The 15,000-nt window shown below is 44.6% G+C and overlaps 1 protein-coding gene across 1 annotated transcript in view; it reads right to left on the bottom strand.

Annotated features, from left to right (window-relative positions):
- Nucleotides 1-15,000, bottom strand: part of LOC143115243 (forkhead box protein J3-like) — a 61,748-nt gene that overhangs the window by 34,210 nt on the left and 12,538 nt on the right. Inside the window, exons 2-3 of the mRNA XM_076277210.1 lie at nt 12,805-12,899; nt 1,046-1,506 (exon numbers count right to left, since the gene is read on the bottom strand). Of these exons, the coding sequence (XP_076133325.1) occupies nt 1,046-1,372 (327 nt within the window). The 5' untranslated portion in view covers nt 1,373-1,506; nt 12,805-12,899. The remainder of the gene's footprint in view (nt 1-1,045; nt 1,507-12,804; nt 12,900-15,000) is intronic.

Here is a 15,000-nt window from a genome sequence, read left to right as displayed (position 1 = left end):
AATTAATGTAACGTTGTAGGCCTAATGCTGCATGTGTATGTGTGTGTGCGTGCTTGTGTGTGCGCGTGCGCTACGCACATCACTCTGATCTGACATGGCGGCAGCCTACACTTGTTTAATCGTGATTGTTTTGTTTTGTTTTCGGTTCTTGTTCATATGGAGTAAATAAAACAAATGACTTTGCTTTCTAGTTTTTGCTTGATTTAGTTGTTAACGTTTGAGGGGGTATTTGAGTAGGCTAAGGACCTAGAATGGATTTGGGGAAAGTGGGGTCGCCAGACCTCGCCATACTTTTTTGTGGGGTCGCCAGACAAAAAGTTTAAGAACCACTGTGCTACACTATCTCGTAACGTTGCAACATTGCATCATCGCAGGTTGTGCTCCGCTACCTCTTAACATCACAATGTCACATTGTCACAAGTTGTGCTAAGCTGTCCGTGATTAAAATTAGTGAGAGAAATTAAGCTTGATATCTGGGCATCATGCAAAAGTAAAGATTCCCTTTATTTTCCCACACAAAAATGCAATCGCGTTTGGAGTTATTTTACGTGTTGTATCCGCTGTGCTGTGCCGCTAATTTATATTCTGTTTGTTGTTTGTCTTAAGGGTGGAACATTCTCATTTAATATGCACAAGATTGTTTGCTTCCATTTGAGAATCTATGTCTGTTTTCACTGCGAGTGTGTGTAATGTTAACAAATGCCTGTGTCTGCAGCTGAGTGTGTATGGGATTGTATGTCTAGCCGTCTATGTGCGTGTTAGCATATGTGAGTATATCTTAGCAGCTGTGTGCCTGTGTGTGTTGGGAATGTTGGGAATGAGTGTATCCAGTTATGTGTGCATGTTTGTGTCAGATGCGAGTTTTTTGATAACTGGAAATGAGAGCTTTGATGTAGAAAGCAGGTCCATTCAACTCTCAGCCCTCTCAGAGATTGAACACATGCGGTTCACACACACACACACACACACACACACACACACACAAACACACACACACACACGCACACACACACAGGCACACACACACACACACACACACTCGTACCTTCCATCCGCTGCCGGCCTCTCTGTAGTAGGGGAAGTTGTCGCAGATCCACTGGTAGATCTCGCTGAGGGTCATGCGTCGGCGCGCGGAGGAGTTGATGGCGAAGGTGATGAGGGAGGCGTAGCTGTACGGCGGCTTCCCGTCGCGGTGCTGCAGCTCGTCCTGCTCCAGCGACGCTGTCGGCGGGTCCGGCAGCCCGGCCTTCCTGCCCGCTCCCACCCCAGCGCCGCCCCCTGCTGGCCCGCCGGACTTCTGCAGGGCGGCACGCATGCTCAGCTGGGGCAGCCAGTCCATGGAGGTCAGGCTGCTCTCCAGCTCCGACGCCATGGCGACCGCACGTCAATCACAGCCGAGTGGGAGGAGTCAGGAGGGCGAGGGGGTGTTAGGTGTGGGTTGGGGGTTGGGGGTGTGGTCTGGGTGGAATTACTGCACCTCTGTTGCACGGCAACCCCACAGGCAGTCTGGAGAAGGAGGAAGAAAGACAAGAGGAAATGTACAGTAAGGTTAAATATGAGGCCTATAATCTGGACTAATCTGGCTGTAATCTGGCTCTGATCTGGCTCTAATCTGGCTCTGAATTAGCCCTGATCTGGTTGGGACCTGGATTCTGGGAGACTGTTCTGGCGGGACTTTGGTTGAACCCTCTAGGGGGGTCTGGGGGCTCCATCCTGTTAAATGCATCCATCTAATGCTCTTTGAAAAGCTATATTTGAGATCTATAGTTATATTCATGTAGATTTTTGTGCTGTTAACTATTTGGTGCTTCAGTATGTTATATATACTCTCACACACACTTCAGTATGTTAACTGATATGCTAACTAATTTTGAGGTCATGAGGCAATACAAGCAGTCAGATATTGAACAACAGATTTTATTGGCTGCTATGTGTGTATTATCACTCTCCTGTATCTTTCACATAAATATCATTCAATAAAATAAAATTGAATGGTACAGGGTATTGGATATGGCATTTTAATAAGTTTAATAATTTAAACACGTTGTAAAACTTAAAGCCTAAATTTGGAGACATCCATGCATGTCGAAATTTGCTGCAAATTCAAAACTGGATTACTCTGGAACGGCTAACTGTACAGGGGACTGCTTTACACCTTTCTGTTCGGTAAGGTCAGCTGTTTATTCTGATATATGGTTTGTTATGTGTTGAATGAAGGGTTCGTGAAGTATTCCACCGAGATGAATGGGTAGGGAGATGGGCGCAGAACCTTCAGTAAAATGTATGATTAAATTGAATTATTTTATTTACTTTTCTCGCGAATCGTTCACCACAGCAATTAACGGCTAACATTGTTTAAAAGCTGAGAAAAAGCTCTTTCATGTGATGTGATAGGCTACTTGTGATGTCTGTGTGATGAGTAGGCTCGTTCGCGAGTAGTTCAACTGAGAAGAATGGGTGAATTTGGATGCACTTTCTTTCTTGCCGTGCGCTGTCACTTTCTCCACTGCGTAAAAGACTAAATTAATTTGCGCTGTGAATGCTTAAGATTATTTTGACAGGCCATAGGCTAAATAAAAATCGTTATTAGTCGGACCCAAAACAGAATATTGAAAGAAGGGGGCACCAAGGCCACAGTGGCCTGTAAACCTCTGATTTTCAAAGGGGCATCACGGCCAACTCAAGGGCCAACGATCCTACGTACTGCACACACAGTAACGAAGCCAACTCAGGATGCCAACGAACGACATGGTTTGTGAAGTTAGTTGTATTGCCAACGTGCTTGATTTTAGTGTGGCAGGTTTTACACACCGCGTAAGTCTTGTCTAGTTTCTAGCTTTGGGTGCGTTTTTAATTACCCGTCTATCGCGGTCATCTCCCTCCGTCATCTTGATTCTTTAGTGTTGTTGTTATGGTAGCTAGTGCTGCTGCTGAAATGTCATTACAACGTTGCTCCGGAAATGCCCCCAGAAGTAATTGAAACTTTACAACTTTATTGTCCACTCAAGGCCAGAAAATAAACAGTGACATAATCGATTATGGCACATTGCCGCATCGATGCTGAATCGTGCATGCCCCGCATTGCAATGCATTGCCGAATCGATTATTGTTGACACCACTATTAACTATACTCTCACACACACTTCAGTATGTTAACTATACTCTCACACTACAGGTTTGAATGGTGATTGGCCGACTGCAAAAAAGCCACACCCACAAAGCTGAGGAGTTTAACAGCTAAAGGTGAATTCCGGTGATTTTTCACATAGATCTCCGTTTCTTGAGGTCACCGATTACTGTCGGTGTTTTCAGTTTTACCGCTCGAGTTGCTGCAGCCAACAGCTACTGTAAAGTAGCCAGGCAGCTACAGTGCTACACTCTGGGGGCATGATCATGGGGCAGCTACATTGCTGAACTCTGGGGGCATGTTCATGGGGCTGCTACAGTGCTACACTCTGGTATGTGTTTGTGTTTGTGGGTGTGTGTGGTCATTTGGGCGCCCCGTCGACAAGGCAGCGCTTCCATACCTAACCCTAACCCAAAACCTAACCTATACCTAACCCTTGCCTAACCCTAGTGCTTTCCAGTGCCTTGAAGTTGACGATGGAAGCCCAACAGACTATATCGTGTGTGTGAATATGAGTGTGGTGCACTGAGCTACTGACATTCATATGTGTGTGTGTGTGTGTGTGTGTGTGTGTGTGTGTGTGTGTGTATGCATATGAGTGTGGTGCACTAAGCTACTGACATTCATGTGTGTGTGTGTGTGTGTGTGTGTGTGTGTGTGTGTGTGTGTGTGTGTGTGTGTGTGTGTGTGTGTGTGTGTGCATATGAGTGTGGTGCACTGATCTACTGACATTTGTTCTATTACCACTTTGTTTCCATTCATTTTCGCCAAAAATAGACTTAAATCGGTGGCGGTGGAAGACTTGGAAACAACGCAAGCAAAGTCATTGATATCCAGTTGGCTGAAATGTTGTGAACCCACGGCGGAGCAAATTAGACTGTGGCAGAGCGCCAGAGCCTCGTCAAATAATGGGAAACACTGGCACTGCAACTGCAACTGCTAACCCACTCGTTAAGACTGTCTCCTTAATTAATGTCTCGTTAAAGAATGTCTCATTAAAGGCTGTCTAATTAGTGAACATCTCATTAATGATTCTCTTGTGTGCGTGAGTGAGAGAGTGTGTGTGTGTGTGTGTGTGTGTGTGTGTGTGTGTGTGTGTGTGTGTGTGTGTGTGTGCGTGCATGTGTGTGTGTCTATCTGTGTATGTGTGTGTGTCTGTGTGTGTGTGTGTGTGTGTGTGTGTGTGTGTGTGTGTATGTAGTGTAGCTCGTTTGGACAGAGACTGTAAACTTTCTGGCAAAAAGAAGGGAGGCGGACTGGTGCTGTACATTAACAATAGATGGTGCAATCCCGGACATGTAACAGTAAAGGAGACTGTGGGCCCTATCATGACATTCTAAAGTGCATCGTCACTCGTCAAAAGTCTATTCAAATTTAGTAGGATGTCCAGTTCACATTGGGAGGGGTTTCGTTCTCAAAAGTGGAGCGCATGGCGTAACAAGGTGTTCCTAGGTCTTTTAATCAGTCATATGGGTGTGTTTGGGGCGTAACATCATTTTAAACCAATGAGAATGACATCTGTCATTCCCTTTAACGGCGCAACACGCGATATGTCAAATAAATGCATCGGTATTTTGGCATTCAACGGCGCATTTGAAGGAGGCTGCTTGCGAGACCGTATATGGAATAGTCATTCTTAAACCATGCTTTACTAAAACTTAGCATAGCCTTCACGCATTTGCACTCGTCTATTATTTGAACTCATTGGCAAAGTGAAACTAACTTCACCAAGGAGTCAGTCAACGACAAGACAGTTGCAGTTACTTTCACTATTGACTGACAATGGGTTACCATCGAAAACATAGGCTGGAAAATGTTGCTCAAATGACTGAATAAAACAACATTTATCCTGCAGAGGAGTTGCTTATATCTCGTGACAGTGCGTCTTCAGCTGTGCTCCATAAGTGTCTCTCGCCTCTCCCCTAATCACTTTTAACCGTCATTACCAATTTGCAAATTATGGTGAATAACTACTCATTATGAGATGTACAGTATCTCGTAATATCTTTATTTTAATTATGTTTACCATTGTAATCGTGCAATTTGTAATGCTTTGCATGGACGTGCGCTGGTGTGCGTTCATGAATGATAGAAGGATGGTGCGTGCACCTGCCAATATGACTGTTGACATGCGCTCTTAAAATAGCATATGAACAACGCCATTGACTTCTGACCAGGTTTAGGTGGTGTATGATAGCGATTTTTAGACAAAGCGCCAGGTCCCTCCCTAGGTGGTTAATTGCCACACCCCTGGGCGCAATGTTTAAAAAATAAAGGTGCAAAATAACGAATTCAACTTCGCGCAGGTGAATAACGAACTTTACGCCATGCGCTGGTGACCCAAAATACAGCCCTGTATGCTGTAAGGATGTGGAGTTATTAGCGGTTAGTCTCCGTCCGTACTACATGCCGAGGGAGTTCTCGCACGCAATTGCTGTCTGTGTTTACGTTCCACCTCAAGCTCTTCCGGATACAGCGTGTGACGTCGGGGGGGCGGTGGTAGTGTAGTGGTTAAGGAGCTGGGCTAGCATGCAGTAGCCTGAAAGTTGTCGGTTCAATTCCCGGCTTCCACCGTTGTGCCCTTGAGCAAGGCACTTAACCCCAAGTTGCTCCGGGGACAATGTGATCCCTTGTAATATAGCTGACATATGTAAGTCACTTTGGTCAAGAAGTGTCTGCTAAATGTAATGTAATATGTAATAATAATTAGGGATGTCCGATATTGGCTTTTTTGCCGATATCCGATATGCCGATATTGTCCAATTCTCAAATTTCGATTCCGATATCAGCCGATACCGATGTCGATATGTGGGTTATTTTTCCTCAAAACTAATTTAGGTAACATCACATATCTCCTGTTGTGGAATTAACACAACATGCTTAATGTTATTGTGATGCCCCACTGGATGCATTCTTGAATGCAACAAGGCTTTCCAAATGTTAACATTGTCTGTGCAAAATAAGAAAAATACTTCAACTTAATTTAGGGAAAAAGTGCCATGTTTATTTTTTATTTTTTAATTGTCTCAAACAACAGTTTGGATTACACTCTCCCTGAGATAATCTTGACAATGCCCACAACAAATAGGGCAAATTTGACTTCTTCACAAATGATAAAACATTGTACCTGAACAACTATGTGCAACATAGTAGAATGTAAAGCCAACTAAAATAACAGGCATAGTGTATGACAGGCTACCCTTTTTCTGTGTAAAATGAGCCTGCATTTGTAAGGATGCTTCATGAACTGTTTCTTTAACTAAAACTCAATCACCTTAATTGAATGAATGCACAAATATGAGTCAATTACAATGTGGCAAGCAACTATACTGCACAATTTTGAAAACATTTGTTTGAGCTACAAAAAATACTTCAGGCTTGAGGTGAAGTACATAACGGGCCATACCCACAATCAGGCTTGGAATTTCACCATTTTAGGGGCAAGGCCACTTGGCCTTCAGTTGGGCATATTTGGTGGGGGGCACAAAGGCCACATGTCAGGGCACCAAGGCCAAAGTTAACTATACAGTAGTAGGCTATAAAAATGATCAAAGTTGTATTCACTGCAGTAGACCTGCATCACTGTATACAAAAACATAAAACATGACATATTACATATAACTGTAAATCATCTGATCATCTAATATTTTCAGATATCTAGGCTATATTTAACATTTATTTTATATTTGGCCTGTTATGAAATCATGTATTGAACAATTTAAGCACAGCTCAGCTTTAAGAAACTCAAATAGCCTAGATGTATGCTTAGCATTTTGTGATCATTAAGGCTACTTTCACAAACTCTTACAGTCAGCTGTCCTCTGATTTACCGATATCTAGGCGACATTTGTAATATTTGTTTTGTATTTGGCCCGTTATGAAATAATGTGGAACAATTTAAACACAGTGTAAAACTTAATCCCAAATTTGGAGACATCCATGTATGTTGAAATTTACTGCAAATTCAAAACGGGATTAGTCTGGAACGGCTAACTGTACAGGGGACTGATTTACACCTTTCTGTTCGGTAAGGTCTGCTGTTTATTCTGATATATGGTTTGTCATATGTTAAACGAAGGGTTCTGAAGTATTCCACCGAGATGAATGGGTAGGGAGATGGACGCAAAACCTTCAGTAGAATTTATGATTGAATATTATTTACTTTTCTCGCGAACCGTTCACCACAGCAATTAGCGGCTAACATCGTTTAAAAGCTGAGAAAAAGCTCTTTCATGTGATACTTGTGATGTCTGTGTGATGAGTAGGCTACTTCGCGAGTAGTTCAACTGAGAAGAATGGGTTAATTTGGACGCTGTCACTTTCTCCACTGCGTAATTTGGCCATAGGCTAAATATATATCGCTATTAGTACATTACATTACATTACATTACATTACATTTGGCTGACGCATTTTTAGCCAAAGCGACTAACAACATGGTAAACAGTTTAAGTTTAGAGCAATTCTCAACAATATTAGGACAATTTAAAAAAACATTAGAGTACAGTAAGAATAAGTGCATCAGTGAGTGCTGTTTTTAACAGTTACGTGTCAGTTTAAGACGGCTGGTGAGTGCTAGGATCAGCAAGACTTGTTGTAAGTGTTGCTATGAGAGGAGATGTTCTCTAAAGAGCTGGGTCTTCAGGAGTTTTTTGAAAATGGAGAGGGATGTCCCTGCCCTTGTAGGAACTGGCAGTGTGTTCCACCAGCGAGGAACAACAGATGAGAAAAGTTTTGGTTGGCCTGAGCGTACCGGAGGTAGAGCTAGACGTCGTTCGTCTGAGGAGCGCAGCGGTCTGGAGGTAGCGTATGTCTGTATGAAGGCATTCAAGTAGGTGGGAGCAGAACCGGAGACTACTTTGTAGGCAAGCGTTAGAGCCTTGAATTTGATGCGGGCCGCCATAGGTAGCCAATGTAGCTGGATGAGTAGCGGGGTAACATGTGCCCTCTTGGGTTGGTTGTAGACCAGGCGCGCCGCCGCGTTCTGGATCATCTGAAGTGGTTTCACTGCGCAGGCTGGGAGACCTGTCAGGAGGGCGTTGCAGTAGTCGAGTCGTGAGATGACTATTGCCTGAACCAGAAGTTGGGTGGCATCTTGAGTTAAGTAAGTCCTGATTTTCCGTATATTGTAGAGTGCGAAACGGCATGACCGGGCGACTGAGGCAACATGATCTGAGAAGTTTAGTTGGTTGTCGAGAACAACTCCTAGATTTCTTGCAGTCCTGGTAGGTGAAACAGACAGAGAGTCAAATTTGATGTTGATGTCGTGGTGTATGGTAGGTTTAGCTGGGAGGACCAGCAGTTCAGTCTTTGAGAGGTTCAGCTGGAGGTGGTGTGCCTTCATCCATGTAGCTATGTCTGAGAGGCAATCCGAGATCCGTGCTGAAACCAAGGGGTCATCAGGTGGAAAGGACAGATAGAGCTGTGTGTCGTCTGCATAGCAGTGGTATGAGAAGCCATGCGAACGGATAATCTGTCCCAAGGAGGTGGTGTAGATAGCAAAGAGAAGGGGGCCCAGCACTGAGCCCTGGGGGACCCCTGTGGTGAGATGGTGAGGTGCAGATAGCTGACCAAGCCATGATACGTTAAACGAGCGTCCTGTGAGGTAGGATTCAAACCAGGAGAGAGCAGAACCGGAGATTCCCATGTTAGCGAGTATAGAGAGAAGGATGCGGTGATTAACCGTGTCAAAGGCAGCCGATAAGTCAAGCAGAATGAGTACTGATGACCGAGCAGGATGCAAAGCAGAATATTCAAAGAAGGGGGCACCAAGGCCACCGTGGCCTGTAAACCTCTGATTTTCAAAGGGGCGTCACGGCCAACTCAAGGGGCTACGACGGCCATGGCCAATTCCAACCCACAGACATAATGTTGAAATAGAGTGAGCAAGTTTGTTACTGCAGCCATCCACGCTTGTTTGTATGCTTCAAGACGCAGCTTGATGAGGTCATCGTCTGTGCGCCGGTAAACGCTTCAGGAGCGCATAGGCACTATTTGGGTGTAACGCAAGCATTATTTTATCGGTTTTAAGGCAAAAAAAATCCGATAACGATATTAACAGATATTACATTTTTATGCTAATATCGGGCCGATAATATCGGTGGGCCGATATTATCGGACATCTCTAATAATAATAATAATAATACGTCATCCACTCCACAATCGCAAGGCTTCAAACCCAACACACTGACGCCTTTTTTGTGATCTCTGGCGACTTCAATCACATAACACTGGATTCCACACTCACAAATTTTTACCAGTATGTTGACTGCCCTACAAGGAAAAACAGGACAATAGACCTCATGTATGCAAACGTGAGGGATGCATACAGTGCAAACCCCCTCCCCTCACTGGGAAAGTCAGACCACAACCTCATTCATCTCCAGCCAATGTACAAGCCCAAAGTACAGAGGCTACCAGTTCCCACACGCACCTTCAGGAAGTGGACACCCGAAGTGGATGAGGCTCTGAGAGACTGCTTCGAGTGTACTGACTGGAGTGTGTTACAGAATGGAGAGGACTTAGAGGAGGTCACACAGTGCACAACTGACTACCTGAACTTCTGCATGGACATTGTTGTTCCCACCAGAACTGTACGCTGCTTTCCCAACAACAAGCCTTGGATAACCAGCAATGTCAAGACCCTTCTCAACAGGAAAAAGATGGCGTTCAGAGAGGGGGACATGGCAGAGCTGAGGCGCGTGCAAGGGGAACTCAAAGTCAAGCTGAAGGAAGCTAAGGAGGATTACAGAAAGAAGGTGGAACAGAAGCTGCAGGAAAACAACTTGAAGGAGACATGGGACTGCATGAAGGTTATCACTGGCCTGAAGAAGAACAGCAGCTCTGTGGAGGGGGACCTGGACAGGGCGAACCAGTTGAACCACTTCTACAACAGGTTTGACTGCCCTGCTCCAGCTCCAATGGGAGTGGTCTGTCCACCATCCCCCAGCCCCCACCCTCACACCCCCTCAATACCAGCGCAACACTCACCTCCATCATCACAGGCTATCATACCCCCACCATCACTGGATTTTGCACCCCTCCCCCACATGGCGATCACGAACAATGAGGTGACAACGACCTCAGTCAACAGCCATCAGACACACAGATCCCAGATGCACCCCTCCCCTTACACCCCTCACCATTACAAAAGATCAAGTGACAGTCCAACTTAAGAAATTGCGCAGCAATAAAGCAGCTGGGCCTGACAGACTGTGCCCAAGGCTACTCAAGGCCTGTGCTGCTGAACTGGGGGAGCCACTGAAGCACATCTTCAATTTGAGCCTACGCCTTGGACAAGTTCCAACACTGTGGAAGACATCATGTCTCACCCCTGTCCCTAAGAAGCCACACCCTAGTGAGCTTAATGACTACAGACCTGTCGCTCTCACATCATATGTGATGAAGACAATGGAGCGGCTGGTCTTAGGTATGCTCAGACCCCAGGTACGCCATGCACTAGACCCGTTACAGTTTGCTTACCAGGAGAAAGTGGGCGTGGACGATGCCATCACTTATCTTCTACACAGGACACATTCCCACCTGGACAAGGGGAAGAGTGCTGTGAGAATCATGTTCTTTGATTTCTCAAGTGCTTTTAACACCATCCAGCCCCTCAGATTGGGAGACAAGCTCTTGCAGATGGGTGTGGACGCTCACCTGGTAACCTGGATTACAGATTACCTGACCGAGCGACCACAGTTCGTCAGACTGAAGAACTGTCTCTCTGACACTGTGATCTGCAGCACCGGATCGCCACAGGGAACTGTGCTCTCTCCAGTCCTGTTCACCCTGTACACATCTGACTTCTGCTACAACACCGAGTCATGCCACATGCAGAAGTTTTCTGATGATACTGCAATTGTGGGGTGTATCAGGAACGGGCAGGAGGAGGAGTACAGGAGCCTGGTGGAGGACTTTGTGCAATGGTGCAAACTCAATCATCTTCAACTTAACACTTCAAAGTCCAAGGAAATGGTGGTGGATTTCCGCAGGTCTAAGCCCACTCTGCTACCAGTCCACATTGATGGGGTCAATGTGGAGGTGGTTAGCACCTACAAGTATCTGGGTCTCCACCTGGACAATAAACTGGACTGGTCAGCCAACACTGATGCACTCTACAAGAAAGGGCAGAGCAGGCTGTACTTCCTGAGGAGGCTGCGGTCCTTCAATGTGTGCAGTAAGCTCCTCAGGATGTTCTACCAGTCTGTTGTTGCCAGCGTCCTCTTCTATGCAGTAGTATGCTGGGGAGGAAGCTCAAGGAGGAAGGATGTGGGGCGAATTGACAGGCTGGTAAGGAAAGCTGGCTCTGTAGTGGGAGCTGAACTGGAGTGCATCACTTCACTATCTGACAAAAGGACCCTGAACAAACTGATCAACATCTTGGACAATGAGTGTCACCCACTCCACAGCACTATTGTTAAGCAGAAGAGCCTGATCAGCTGGAGACTTCGCTCACTGCCTTGCACAACTGACAGACTGAGAAAGTCATTTGTCCCCAGGGCCATTTAACTGTTCAATGCTTCACTTAAGGGAAGAGGAGAGATAGACTTCTCTGCATAGTCTGTCTGCCTCTTCACCCCCTCCATGTTTGGTACTGTCTGTCCACTAGCCACTTGTACCACTGTCTTTATGCCTCACTGTTTGCGTGCTATATTAGCACATTAGCACATATGCATAACCCCCCCTCCATGCCACAGCAGAACTGTGGCCACACTTATACATTTTCTTAAATAGTTAAATATATAGATATATAGACTTTACTTTACTTTATTTCTGCATTGTTGCACTGTTGACTTACTCATTTGCACTATCACCATGACCACTATCACCATTGCACTACCACCATGACACTCATTCACACAGAGCACCTTAGAGCACCGTACCATACCTTACTATGCACAGAGAATCACAGGCTCAGTCCCTGCCTCAGTCATTGCAAGCACCTCTGATTTATTAATCACCACTATGTGGATACTGTTTTTAGAATTGATTTAGATTAAGTGTTAGTATAATTTGTATTTTTGTAATTTGTATTTTAGTATATTTTTACATATTGTATTAAGTTAATATAATTTGTATTTTAGTATATTTAGCATATTCTTTATCTTCTACTGTCCTTAATGCTTAGTTGTGTTTTTATATTATATACTTTAATTACTCTTTCTGCTGTTAAAGAATGTGTTTGTGTTGTATGTATGCTGCTGAGACCTTGAATTTCCCCTGGGGATCAATAAAGTATCTATCTATCTATCTATCTATCTATCTATCTATCTATCTATCTATCTATCTATCTATCTAGTCTATGAGGGGGCAGTCGTGGCCTACTGGTTAGCCTAATAGCCTACTGGTTAGCGCTTCGGACTTGTAACCGGAGGGTTGCCGGTTCAAACCCTGACCAGTAGGCACGGCTGAAGTGCCCTTGAGCAAGGCACCTAACCCCTCACTGCTCCCCGAGCGCCGCTGTTGTTGCAGGCAGCTCACTGCGCCGGGATTAGTGTGTGCTTCACCTCACTGTGTGTTTACTGTGTGCTGAGTGTGTTTCACTAATTCACAGATTGGGATAAATGCAGAGACCAAATTTCCCTCACAGGATCAAAAGAGTATATATACTTATATATATATATATATATATATATATACACTTATATACTATATGTGTGTGTGTGTGTGTTCTCACCGTCTCTGTAGATCAGCATGTCTTCCACAGCAGGAGTGTGTTCTGAGTGGAACCCCAGGGGTCTTCTGATACACATGTTCAGGTTTTCAGAGAGTCTACACACACACACACACACACACACACACACACACACACACACACACAGAGAAAAAAGCATACAGTGAGTGTGTGTGTGAGAGCTGGGGAACAGCTGTGTGGTGTATGGTTCTGGTGGTCAGGCATGGTGTGTGTAGGTGGACAAGGATATGGTTAACATGAACAGGAACTTCTCGTCTGTTTTCACACCTGTCTGCCAAATGGGAGAGAAAGAGGGAAGGAGAGCACAAGGCAGAGAGAGAGAGAGAGAGAGAGGAAGAGGGAGAGATGAAGAGGGAGAGAGAGATAGAAGAAGAGGGAGAGAAGAGGAGGGAGAGAGAGAGAGAGGAAGAGGGAGAGACAGAGAGAGAAGCAAAATAAAGACACAGAGAGGAAAGAGAGGAATTCTACATCTCCAAATCACCCTCTCAGTCTCTCTCTCAGGCCCTGCCGGGGGCCTCACGTACAGCCTTAATCTGAGCCCCACTCTAACGTTACAGCCTTAATCTGAACCTCACACTACAGGAGAGAGCCTCTTAATCTGAACGCCACTAAAGGAGAGACTCTTAATCTGAGCTCCAGTCTACAGGAGAGACTCTTAATCTGAGCACCACTACAGGAGAGACTCTTAATCTGAGCTCCAGTCTACAAGGGATACTCTTAATCTGAGCTCCAGTCTACAAGAGAGACTCTTAATCTGAGCTCCAGTCTACAGGAGAGACTCTTAATCTGAGCTCCAGTCTAAAGAAGAGACTCTTAATTTTGAGCTCCAGTCTACAGGAGAGAGCCTTAATCTGAGTTTGACATTCTATCCGATAATCTCCTGGAGTCCAGAGCAACTCAAACACACCATGCCTCTGTGACGTGATGTGACGTGATGGGTTTGAGGTCTTCCTCTCACTGGGCGACAGCTGTGAGCCGTGAGACGGAGCCTTCCCATTGTGCAACGGAAATACAGGAGCATCATGGGAAGGCTCTTAATTAGCATCAGCAGAGGGATCCCAGATCAGGGCCACATCTGCACCGGAGTCACTGAGGGGCTATATGGGTCTATGATGACACCACCAGCTGAACACACTGCTGAGATACTACACAAATATGAGCCATTCCATTCCGTTCCATTCCATTCCATTCCTTTCCATTCCTTTCCATTCCATTCCATTCCATTCCATTCTATTCCATTCCATTCCATTCCATTCTATTCCATTCCATTCCATTCCATTCCATTCCAGAATCCACAAAATGGTTGTTGCACCTTCTCGAATTTTGCTCTGCATCATTTTTAGGTCCTAAAATCAATGGATTTTCGCACTCTGCCTTATCTTGTCGATTTTGTACTGCATGTCCATTGATTTTATATAATGCCCTACTTTAGGAATTGAGGGTATGGACCCACATGGCATCAATCAGTATTATGTCTGCAAATATAAGATGTTATTAATGTTGTGCCAAGATCTGAGGCATTCACAGCACATGGATGTGGAGATATTAAGGATAAAACTAGGCATTCTTTGATCAGACAAAATGGCATATCGGGTAGCTGGTAGTAACCTGACATTTTTTAAATGGAAATAGTTCAATGTTTAATCATTTAGTGTACAAAGTGTCAATGCTGTTGCATCATGTTTCCTTCACAGATGAACACACTTATTTAATAGCTTGTTATACCTCTGCTTCTGCATTCTTGCTCTTGAGAAAATCTATCTAATTATCTATGGTACGCCATCATACTTTGTACAGTACATGTCCAGATATTGAGCTACTTCCACATAGATTTTCAAGTTCCTACTAGCTATCCCACATACCATTTTAGAAAATGACCCAGAAACGCAATCCATCCTACAAAATTTAGGCTGGTTATGAATAATACTTTTCAAGATATTAATGCCAAAACATTGCTCCCCAGATAATGTGTTTATCAGGCTGTCAAACTGAAGTAATGTCAAGGGCTGAAAAAATATGAATATGAAGGATTTAAACAAAAATATTTAACAGACCTTGGTTTTAGGAACCATACATGATATAAAGGTTTACTGTCTGCTGTGTTGTGACACCATAGTAGTGCCATAGAGGGTTAGTGTGCACCAGCACACACACACACACACATACACGCACACACAG

This window comes from Alosa pseudoharengus, unplaced genomic scaffold, assembly GCF_046254945.1.
Source record: "Alosa pseudoharengus isolate Yale_2024_CS ecotype anadromous, Long Island Sound unplaced genomic scaffold, YU_APseudo_1.1 YU_APseudo_1.1_scf_9, whole genome shotgun sequence".
NCBI classification, from domain to species: Eukaryota; Metazoa; Chordata; class Actinopteri; order Clupeiformes; family Clupeidae; genus Alosa; species Alosa pseudoharengus.
This window is presented reverse-complemented; position numbering and strand designations above follow the sequence as displayed.